Below are 12273 nucleotides of genomic sequence, written 5' to 3' on the forward strand. Positions count from 1 at the left end.
TTACTAATGTCTATATTGATTAGGTCCCTAGCAGTCAGTGCTGCCTCTTGTTCTTTTTTTTGAGGTGAGTTTTTCCATTTTGTCATTTTTTTGAGAAAAGAATAGATGAATGAGAGAACAAAATGCTAAAAGTTTTTATATATACACTATACATTAAATATACACTAAACAAATCAGAAGAAATAGAATATAATAAATATTAATGTAATATAATTATAATATAATAATAAGGAATATAAAGATACATATAAGTATATATATACTTATACTTATATATACTTATATAAATATAAATATATATTAAATATAAATATACACTAAACAAATCACCAAAGAAATATAGACTAAACAAATAAGAAGAGACCCAAAACTGGTGTGGAAAAAAAACAAACAAACAAACAAAAAGAATATGATCAGGCTGGTGAATAGAACAGAGCCATACCCTAGATTTTGGGTGTATTTTGTTCTGTTAGGAGAAAGTACTTCCCAATATTTTAAAGAAAGAAAAACATACATGCTCAAAAAGTAAGGTTAAATACAATGAAGGACTAAAATATGACTCTAATAAAGAAAATTTAAAAAGATTTTTGAAAAAGGAATTGATAAGTTAATTGAAAAAAGAATAATTTAAAAAATTAAATTAAAAAAATTAAATTTGAATGATAAAGAATCATGGGGAAAGAAGCCATTAATTCTATGTGATATAGTCCCTTTGTGCTGGAGTTTTGCAGTTCTCATTGATAGGTAAACTTGGTCTTGGCTGGATGTTTTTGGTGATCTTTTGGGGGAGGGGCCAGTTGCATTGATTCTCAAATGTCTTTGCCCTTGGCAGAATTGCAGTGCTATTCCTGGGGCCAAGCTCAGTAATCTGCTCCAGTTTGCTTTCTGTAGCTTTTGTTCCCTGAAGGCTTTCTGCACAACTTTGGAGGATGAGAATGAAAATGGTGGCTTCCCAGTCCCCCACCCTGGGGCATACAGGAGCAGAGAGCTGGGGACTCCACTCCTCAATGCGTGCCCAGAGAAAAGCAGTCAATCACTTATGTCTCCCTGGTCTCTGGCCATACTCTGCTCATCTGGCCTGTGACCGAGTATTTCTATCTCTGTCGAATGTCCCTATTTGGGACTCCAAACCCAGCAGATTTCTGTGGAGCACTCCTATACTGGTCTTCCCTGGGGCAGGAAGGGGAGTCTTCCTGGTTCTGCTACTAGTTGTCCCCTGCTCGAAGAGCAGTAGTCCACCTGTGCCATGGATCACAGTTTATGACAGTCCTGAGTTGTGAGCCCAATCCTGGGCTCACTGTTTGCAGCCAGATTTCCTGCTCTGATACCTGGGAGCTTTGCTGTACTTGGGCACCCCCATCTTCCTGTGATCCCAGGGATCCCGAGACCACACTGTCCCAGTGAGGGTTCCATCACCCTCTTAGCTACCAGAGTGACGTCCCTCACCAGAGCAGACTTCTAAAAGTTCTGACTTTGTGCTCCACTACTCTGTCACTTGCTTGTAGCCGGTTGACAGAGCCTGCCTCCCTCTGTAGTTTGTCTTCCCATATGTCACCTCAGATTCATTTCTCCACACATCCTACCTTCCAGAAAGTGGTCGCTTTTCTGTTCATAGAGTTGCTGCTATTCTTTTCTTCATTTTCCAGTTGAGTTAGTAGGTGTTTAGAATGGTTTTTTAGTTATCTAGCTGAATTCCTGGGACCAGGTGAAATTTGGGTCTCCTATTCCTCCACCATCTTGGGCTCCTCCTTACTCCAGGATTTCTAGGAAATCTTCCCAGTTCAGGGCTTTAGTGGTCTATGGACTATGCAGCTATCCTACCTACTTGGAGGTTGTGGTATCCCTTTTCTCTGAGGCTACCTGGGCTCTAGTCATTCTAGTTTGGCTAAGTAATTTTCCTCTCTGGGGCTTTTGTGATGGTATATAACATCATCACTGAGAAATAGTCCATTCCAACCCAATAGTTTGTCTGATGTGAGGCTTCCAGTGGGTTTATTTTCTACCTCCTTGATGGATCAATCTGTTTTCCAAATTTAAAATATCCAGATATATACAACTAAGTATATACAATTTAGGTTGTTATACTACAATAGTATTTATTGAATAAAACTCACAAGCAGAGTAGAAGCAGAACACATGTAATATTCTAAGCTCTCATTTTGCTCAAGGAATGTTTAGGCTAGAGACAACTTGATGGGTAATGGAAAGTGCTCTAGGGGAAAGGTCCATTTCACATACTAGTATATATATTTATAGAGAAATTGAGAGGGGTACAGAGAAAAATAGATAATTCTCTAACTGTGAAACTCCTTGATGAAAGGGAAGTAGACATGTTGATAAAAGGGGGTGTGGAGGGAGGTCACAGTCCAATATTGCAGGTATCAGTGAAAGATTTTGAGAATCTCTGCCAAGCTACCGAGTGGGGAAAGGGAAATATCTGTCAGGGCCATGCAAGAGAAAATATGTTTATCATCCTCATTAACCAATATTTTGTTTTTCTTTCTTTCTTTCTTTTTTTTTTTTTTTTGTATTCAGTTAGCCACTGTATAGTACATAATTCGTTTTTGATGTAGTGTTCAGTGCTTCATTAGTTAAGTATAACACCCAGTGCTCATCACAGCCTATGCCTTCTTCAGTACCCATCACCCTGTTTCCCCCTCCCATGTTCCCTCCCCTCTGAAACTGCCAGATTATTTCTCAGGGTCCATAGTCTCTCATGGTTCATCTCCCTCTCTGATTTCTCCCTCTTTGGATTTCCCTCCCTTCCTGTATGGTCCTCTGTGCTATTGCTTATGTTCCACATAGGAGTGAAAACATATGATAATTTTCTTTCTCTACTTGACTTACTTCACTTAACATAGTCACCTCCAACTCCATCCATGTTGATGCAAATGGTGAGCATTCATCCTTTCTGATGGCTGAATAATATTCCATTGTGTATATGTACCATATCTTTATCCATTCATCTGTTAAACATCATCTAGGCTCCTTCCACTGTTTGGCTATTGTGGACATTGCTGCTAGAATATTGAGGTGCAGGTGCCCCTTCTTTTCACTATGTCTGTATCTTTGGGGTAAATACCTAGTAGTGCAACATGAATCCATCAAAATCTTTGAGGGGAACATAGGCTGTAACCTCTTCAACATCAGCCACAGTAACTTCTTTCAAGACACGTCTCCAAAGACAAGTGAAACAAAATCAAAAAAACTTCTGAGATTTTATTAAGATAAAAAGCTTCTCCATAGCAAAAGAAACAGTCAACAAAACTAAGAGGAAGCCCATGGAATGAGAGAAGATATTTGCAAATGACATTATAAAGGGCTGATATCCAAGATTTGTAAAGAACTTCTCAAACTCAACACTCAAGAAATGAATAACCCAGTCAAAAAATAGGCAGAAGACATGAACAGATACTTCTCTAAAAAAGACATACAAATGGCTAACAGACACATGAAAAAATGCTCAACATCTCTAGCCATCAGGGAATACAAATCAAAACCACAATGAGATACCACCTTACACTAATTAGAATAACAAAAATTAACAAAACAGGTAACAAGAAATGTTGGCAATGATGTGGAGAAAGGGGACCCTCTTGCACTGTTGGTGGGAATTCAAGCTATACAGCCACTCTGGAAAAAAGTGTGGAGGGAATAGAGCTACCCTCTGACCCAGCAATTGCACTACTGGGTATTTACCCCAAAGATACAGACATAGTGAAAATGATTTGTTTTTCTAGTGTTAGATTAGTTTTCCTTTTTTGTTTCATATATTTTCCTTATTTTAAAGTTTAATTCTTATTTTTAATTATTTCAGTAATAACAATACTTGATAAATAAAAATTAAACAAAAATTGATAAATATTAGCTACTAATGCTGAACAACATGAAATGGCCTTTTTGAGAAAATCAAGTATTAGCCATTGTATATGACTTAATTTTACATATGTTATAGCATGAATCTAGTCTTATTCTGCTTCCCTAATTTAGCCTCACTTGAAGTAAATCTATGTAATCTACCTTTGATGTCAACAAATCACAAGTCATCTGGGAATAGGACTGACTTACTATAATTCTTGGAATAAAATTTAAAACTTAAAAAAAGTAGCTATTAATTGTAGCTAGTCAACATTTTCAGTGTAAGATATCTTTACACATTTATAAACTATTTCTAAGTAGTCAACTAGCTTTGTTTTCTCTAGATGAAATAATTCTAAGTATTTTAACATTTCATTTTTCCAGGCTTTTAATCATTTGTATTTTTATTGAATCTTTTCAAATTGTTTTAGTTCCTTTTTAGTTGAGGAGCCTAAAACTAATTACCATGAAGAATTTAACCAATGATAATTATAATTTTTAAAACTGTCAAAATATGATAAATTTTGAATGTTAATTTTACATTCAGTATATTGAAATTTTCCTGTGAAGTTAATTTCTAGAATCATTTAAGGTTGTACTACACACTTTGAATCCTAGACCTTTTGTTTTCCTTGCATATAGAAATACATCCCACATCTTCTATTACAGATAAGAATATCAAATACATTCTCTTCTATATTTCTGTTGATAATTAAAAGTTTAGTGTATATATCAATATTGTGAAGAGAATTTTTTTTTCCTAAGGGAGGAGGGACATGCCTTGGGGATTGTGTTGGCAGTTTAGAAAATGGATGGAGTTAACATGGGAAGCTGAAAAAAAGTCTTGAAACAGATACAGACAGACGAAACAACTTAGGACAGATTGGGCAGTAATTCAATGGAAATCTTCCATTTTGTCTGGATGACAATGGATTAAAAGGGTGTTGATGATATGCATAACAGATTGTGCCTTTATTCATATATTTGCTTGGTGAGAAAAGGAGGCAATGCTCAGATCTTCAGATTAACAAATGCTTTTGTGGGGCGCCTGGGTGGCTCAGTGGGTTAAAGCCTCGGCCTTTGGCTCAGGTCATGATCCCAGGATCCTGGGGCGCATTGGGCTCTCTGCTCAGCAGGGAGCCTGTTTCCTCCTCCTCTCTCTGCCTGCCTCTCTGCCTACTCATGATCTCTGTCAAATAAAATAAAATCTTTAAAACCAAAAAGAAACAAATGCTTTTGCAAGCAAGAGATTTATTCTTTATATATAATATATATATAAAGATATACATAAAATCTTTATATATATAAAATATATGAAGATATATGTATATATGATATCTTTGTATATATAAAATATATAAAGATATATATATCTTTGTATCACATCAGTGATGTTGAAGACTGTCATGTAGAATGTTATTAACATCCTTGTTATTAAACCTGTTGAAATACATGCTCATAAGTATACTGTTATACTCTGTGTTTTAACATAGTGATGACTAGAAAGAATCTTAATCAAAAATGGTTGACAAATGATGCAAATTTAGCAAGACTTATAAAATATATTTAGGTTGTTTTGGATAATTTACCAAAGAATGGGGATTGGTCAAATCATTATTATTTTCTGTGTGACAATAGGCTGACTTTCACAGACTTTCTATCCTCTTCCTACTTTCTTCTCCTCTTCCCCCTTCTTTTCTTCCTTTTCCTCTTCTTTTATCATTCAAACAAGCATCAGGCCTTGAAAGTATGCCTATTTCCATGTCTTAGAGATATCTCTTTGGCTGATGTGAGCTTGAACAGTACTGCTTGCATACCTTTCTAGCATTTTTCATTCTTATCCCCCCTCAGCAGAAGTATTATGGTGTTATGCAATGACAGTCCTTTATGGTTGTGGGAGCCAATATAAGTGGGGGAAGCTTGCATGTGGGAATTTGGTTATAAATAAACTTTGTATTATATTCTTTGTATTGAATTTAAGGTTTTGTTCTTGATATTGCCACACATTTTCTCTTTTGTTATAATAGGGTCATTTGCCTGTGGAGAAGCAAATGATTAATGATATCCCCTAATAAACATTTCAATATCTTTTAAAGTATTTTGCTTTCTACTTATACGTGGTAATATTAGTGACAGGAGTGGTGATTGTGTATAGCAGCAGGTATGTTTGTAAAAAAGCATCAATTTATATTATGTACTTAAACAATTGTTATGCTTCAGTGGCTGAAAAATGACAACAGTCCTCTAGGATACATCTTCAAAAATGGTTTCAGGAGAATGTTAGACTATTTTATAACTAGTCATTTTATTTTATTTTATTTTATTTTTAAAGACTTTATTTATTTGACAGACAGAGATCACAAGTAGGCAGAGAGGCAGGCAGAGAGAGGGGGGAAGCAGGCTCACCGCCGAGCAGAGAGCCCGATGCGGGGCTCGATCTCAGGACCCTGAGATCATGACCTGAGCCGAAGGCAGAGGCTTAACCCACTGAGCCACCCAGGCGCCCCAATAACTAGTCATTTTAAATTCAAATACTTAATAAAACTAATAAGTCATATTTGAGGTTGAGATATCATCCTTAATTTAGGACAGGCAGCCACCTATTCTCTTTACTTTAATATTGGAATCCATTTTATAACACTACTAGAAAAAGTCTGTTTGTCATAAATTGTGTCTTTTTAGCCATCAATTATCTTACACTTTTGTTCTCAGAATTGTCCTCCATATCCTTCTTTTTATAATCCAAAATTTGGTGTTTGAAATTAATCCTAAAGTAACAGATTAGGATGGGTGACAGTAGTTACATTGTCAAATTTTGTATTTGTGTGACCAAAATTCAAATTATTTTAGGCACTGCAATAAACATTAGGCAAATTATACTAACTGGAGTAATAGCTGTATAAAACGAAGAACCATCAAACTCTGTTTCTCTTGATAGAACTAGAAAATCTCTGTTAAGTTCTATAAAACATAGGTAGTTGAATCATTTAAATTACCGTCTAAACTAGAATGCTGGGACACACTTACACTGAGACTGTGTGGACAAACCATGACATATGGTTACCCTAGTTCTGGAACCCTAATAAGCTGGTCCTGCCAGCTGGTGAAGAATAAATACTTATCACCTTGAAGAAAACTAACTCAGAGCTTGAAATTGACTCTTGTGGAAGACAGTGATCTTTTAATATTAAAACTGCTATAGAGAAATTTTCATTTTTATTTTCATTCTGAAATGAAATTGTGGAAAAACGACTGGAATAAATATGACTAAAGGACATCCTCTAAAACATCTTGTGTTCTACTTTGTCTGACCAAATATTTTTTGTTCTGTGCCTATTATGATCTTGAATAGCTCTTAAGTATTTTTTTTTCTCTTAAGTATTTTTAATGTTACTTAATTCTGTCTATTTTAAATTCCAGAAGACATATTATCTTCGACTTGTTATCTAGCAGCAACTTCATATTTGTATTACCATTAATTAATAATTATGATTGCTTAATATTTTCATAGATTATGAAAATGATTCTTCAGTTACAAATAAAAAATTTTCTTCACATAATCTAATACCAGATGTTTTGTAATTCTAAAGCTCAGAGAAGAAAAGAGCTAGCTCTGCTATTTCAGATCTTTCACAGATCCTAAAGTCTCAAGATGGATCAGCTTTTTTAAGGAATTCAAGTGAAGTTTCAGCTGATAAAGACCTATCCTATATACTTCCATTAAAGACCCATGATAAATCATTAACAAGACTATTATCAAAGGAAGAGATTGAAGATTTACTGTCTGCCAAAACATCACTTCAAGGGAATGAAACAGCAACAGCATCATTCATTTCACCTCCTGTTCTTACCAAAAGAAAGCCAATGGGTAGTGACCTTTCAAAGGTAAGATATAGTAAAATAATTTGAAAGCTGTTTACCTTGAATTGCTAGACTCTTAATATTTTAAGCAAATGTTAGTTAAAACTCAACATTTTCTTATTTAAAGGGAATAAAAAGTTTGCCTTTTAATACAATCTACTTTATATTTAGGATGTTTAAATTAATATTTGAGAATCAGAGTAATATTTTAACAAAAAATTCTAGCTGTATTGACAAAGAAGTTGTGATTTAAATTAGAGTTTTAATGATAAAATATACACAATTCCTAGCTGAGATAGGGAAATTTTCATTTCTAGAAAATTCATCTAGAAAAAGTATTTTTATATAGTAAGGTAATCGTGAAAACAAAGTTCTTTTGAAATGGTTTTATATACCTTAAAAAAGGCCTAGAAAATTATCAGAATTGTTTTTGTTAAAACAATATTTGATTAGGAAATTCTTAAAGCAAAAATGTTGGGGAAAAAGAGAAATGATAAAAAAGGCTGCATATATTTGACATATATCTATAATATACTTTTACCATAGAATTTATTAAAGTGACTTAAATAATTTCATGAGTTATTTGAGTTAGACTAGAAACTTAATCAGACTAAAATATAAATCTAAAGTAGAATCCTAATTATTATTAAAATGATTTATTTGGAATTATTTATGAGGAGAATCACAATAAAGCTTGGTAAATGTTCCCAAATTCCTTTCACATCCATTAATTGTTCTTATGTTTTTATTTGATGCATTCAGGATATAAAAATAAAACACTTATGCAGTGACATTGTACATATGAGTAAAAATTCTTGCTCTGAGAGAAAGTAATTAGAGTTCCAAGATAGATAATTTGAATTACTTATTATAAATTTTGTCATTAAGGATGCTGCTGTAGAAGAGAAATTACAAAATAAGACTGAAAAACAAACTTACCAAGTATCAAGAGAATTTCAAGGTAAAAAGATTTTCTGTTTTATAAGGTAAAAATGTGAGTGTGTTTTCCCATGGTATAATTATAAATAAATAAAGAGAGTACATTTTTAAATTTGAAAATAACTCCTTGGTCAGTCATCACATAATATGGAAATATATTGACCAGTATGTAAAAAATAATTTGGTGAGTTAACATTACATTACCCACAGTTTATTTCAACTAAGATTTGTATAAAAGGGAAGTGATAACTTTGCCTCCATCACTTAACAGTATTTGGCATTATGAATTTTTAACATATCATGCCAAAAATTCATCAGGGTACCGCAGAAAAAAAGATTTGTGGCATAAATAATATTTTAGCTAGATTTTTTTTTTTAAAGATTTTATTCATCCATTTGACAGAGAGAGATCACAAGTAGGCAGAGAGGCAAGCAGAGGGCTCCATCCGCTCAATCCCATGACTCTGGGATCATGACCTGAGCTGAAGGCAGAGACTTAACCCACTTAGCCACCCAGGGGCCTCTTGGCTAGATTCTTTAGGTGTTTTATGTAATATATTTTAAAACAGGGTGCCTGTGTGGCTCAGTTGGTTAAGCAAATGACTCTTGATTTCAACTCAGGTCATGATCTCAGGGTCCTGAGATTGAGCCCTGCCTGGGACTCTGTGTTGGGGGTGGAGCCTGATTAGGATTCTCCCTCTGCTCCCTGCCCCCAATGTGAGTGTGTTCCTTCTCTCTCTCTCTTAAAAAAAAAAAAAAAAAAAAAAATATATATATATATATATATATATATATGTGTGTGTGTGTGTGTGTGTGTGTATGCATACATAAATATATACATATATGTGTATATATGTGAATATATATTAAAACTGATAAATTTGTTCTTCCTTTCCAACATATAAATTTTTATAATCAACCCATATTTTACAACATTGGCTTGAACTTTCAAAATAAAATTAAATGGTTGTAATATAGAGTGCTGGAGAATTACTCTTTTATTGTGCTTTGAGTTGAGAGTTCCTCTACTGTTTTACCTATGTTACCATGTTACCTGAGATAAATAGTCCTTATTGTGATCAGGATGTTTTCTTTTATTCAAAGTTTATTACAAATTTTAACCAGAAGTTGGCCTGAATTTAATCAGTCTACTAAAATTTTTTATTATGATAAAATATATATTAAAAGGAAATTTGCCATTTTAATCATCTTTTTTTTAAAGATTTTATTTATTTATTTGACAGAGATCACAAGTAGGCAGAGAGGCAGGCAGAGAGAGAGGAGGAAGCAGGGTCCCCGCTGAGCAGAGAGCAGGACGTGGGGCTCCATCCCAGGACACTGGGATCATGACCTGAGCTGAAGGCAGAGACTTTAATCCACTGAGCCACCCAGGCACCTCTTAATCATCTTTTAAGTGTACAATTCAGTAGCTTTGTGAATATTTACAATGTTATGGAACCATCACCACCTGTATTTCCACAACTTTTCATCACCCTAAAAAGAAATTCATTAAGCAATAACTCCCATTTCTGCTCCTATCCAGCCCCTAAAGCTTCTAATTTATTTTCTATCTCTATGAACATGCCTATTATATTTCATATGAGTGAAATCCTACAATATTTGTCCTTTTTTATCTGGCCTATATCACTTAACATGATGTTTTTTTATTTTATTTTATTTATTTATTTGACAGAGAGAGATATCACAAGCAGGTGAAGAAGCAGGCAGAGAGAGAGAGGGAGAAGCAGGCTCCCCACTGAGCAGAGAGCCTGATGCGGGGCTCGATCCCAGAACCCTGAGATCATGACCTGAGCTGAAGGCAGAGGCTTAACCCATTGAGACACCCAGGCACCCCCAGCATAATGTTTTTAAGTTTCATCCATTATGTGTCAGAACTTCATTTCCTTGTGTAAAGGCTGGATCATATGATAATTCTAATTTTAGCTTTTTTGAGTAACTGCCCAACTGTTTTCCACAGTGGCTGTGCCATTTTATATTTCCACCAGCAATATAGAAGGATATACATTCTTGCCAACACTTGTTTTCTTTGCTCTTTTAATTATAATGATTCTAGTAGGTATGAAATGAATCTCATTGTGATTTTGATTTACATTTCTCTAATTACTAAAGATGTTAAGCATTTTTTATGTGCTTATTGGTCATTTGTATATCTTCTTTGGAAAAAAAATGTGTATTCATCTCCTTCACCCAGTTTATAATTGGGTTCTTTGTCTTTTTGTTGCTGATTTGTAGAGGTTCTTTATATATTCTGGAGGTTTTGTCAGACATCTGGTTTACAAATATTTGTTGTCTTTTCACTTTCTTGAAAATGCCCTTTGATGCCTAAAAATAATTTTTTAAAGCTCAATTTATCTGTTTATTTTGCTGCTATGCTTTTAGTGTCAATATCTGAGAATCAATTGCCAAATCTAAGATAATAGAGACTTATCCTTCTGCTTTCTTCAAAGGGCTTTATGGTTTTAGCTCTTATATTTAGGTCATTGATACATTTTCAGTTAATTTTTGTATATGATGTGAAGTAGTGATACATACAGCATTTTTTTTTTTTTTTTGGCCTGTGGAAATTGAGTTGTCCCAGCATTGTTTGTTGAAGAGGCTCTTCTTTTTCCACTGAATTGTATGGTGCCCTAGTCAAAAGCAGTCAACTTCATGTATGGGTTTATTTCTGTGCTCTCAATTGTATTCCACTATTGTATATGTCTATCCACATGTCAATATCACACTGTTTTGAATTATTTTTGCTTTGTAGTGTGTGTGGGAATGTGTGAGTTCTTAAATTTTGTCTTTTTCAACATCACTTTGGCTATTTTAGACCTCTTGCAACTAAATACAAATTTTAGGATCAAATTTTTTCATTTTTTTCAAAGAAGCCTTTGGGAGTTTCATAGAGAATGCACTTAATCTGTAGATCACCTTGGGAAGTATTGCCATCTTAATAATATTAAGCCCCCGAGTTCATGAACACAGATGCCTTTCCATTTTATTTAGGTCTTATTTAGTTTGTTATAGCAATATTTGATAGTTTTCAGTGTATAATTCTTGGGTAATATTATTCCTAAGTATTTTATTTTTTCTGATATACTATGATGGAATTTTTATTAAATTTCATTTTCAAATTAGTCGTTGCTGGTTTTAGAAATACAATTGATTTTACATGCTGATCTTCCATCCTGAAACTTTGCTGAATTTAATTTCTATGTGGCATCTTTGAGATTTTCTAAATATATGAACATGTCATCTGTGAATAAAGATAGTTTTACTCCTTTTCCAATTTGGATGCCTTTTATTTCTTTTTATTTTCTAACTGCTCTTGCTCAGACTTCTAGTACAATGTTGAATGGTACTGGTAAAAAACAGACATTTTTGTCTTGTTCTAATGGAGAAATCTTTCACTACTTTACCATTTAGAATGTTAGCTGTGGGTTTCATAAATGCCATTTGTCATGTCCAATTTGTGTGTAGTATTGTTCAAATCCTATATTTATTTGTGGATCTTTTATCTGCTTCTTTCATATATTTTGGGCCTCTTTTGTGTGTGTGCTTATGTTCCTAGTTCTTATATATCCTTAATGAATGACCTTTTTGCCAATATAT

At 33.9% G+C, this 12273-nt stretch overlaps 1 protein-coding gene across 1 annotated transcript in view; it reads left to right on the forward strand.

Annotated features, from left to right (window-relative positions):
• Positions 1-12273, forward strand: part of CCDC7 (coiled-coil domain containing 7) — a 404782-nt gene that overhangs the window by 149025 nt on the left and 243484 nt on the right. The window contains exons 19-20 of the mRNA XM_047741462.1: positions 7449-7743; positions 8608-8680. Of these exons, the coding sequence (XP_047597418.1) occupies positions 7449-7743; positions 8608-8680 (368 nt within the window). The remainder of the gene's footprint in view (positions 1-7448; positions 7744-8607; positions 8681-12273) is intronic.

This window comes from Lutra lutra, chromosome 8 (genome assembly GCF_902655055.1).
Source record: "Lutra lutra chromosome 8, mLutLut1.2, whole genome shotgun sequence".
NCBI classification, from domain to species: domain Eukaryota; kingdom Metazoa; phylum Chordata; class Mammalia; order Carnivora; family Mustelidae; genus Lutra; species Lutra lutra.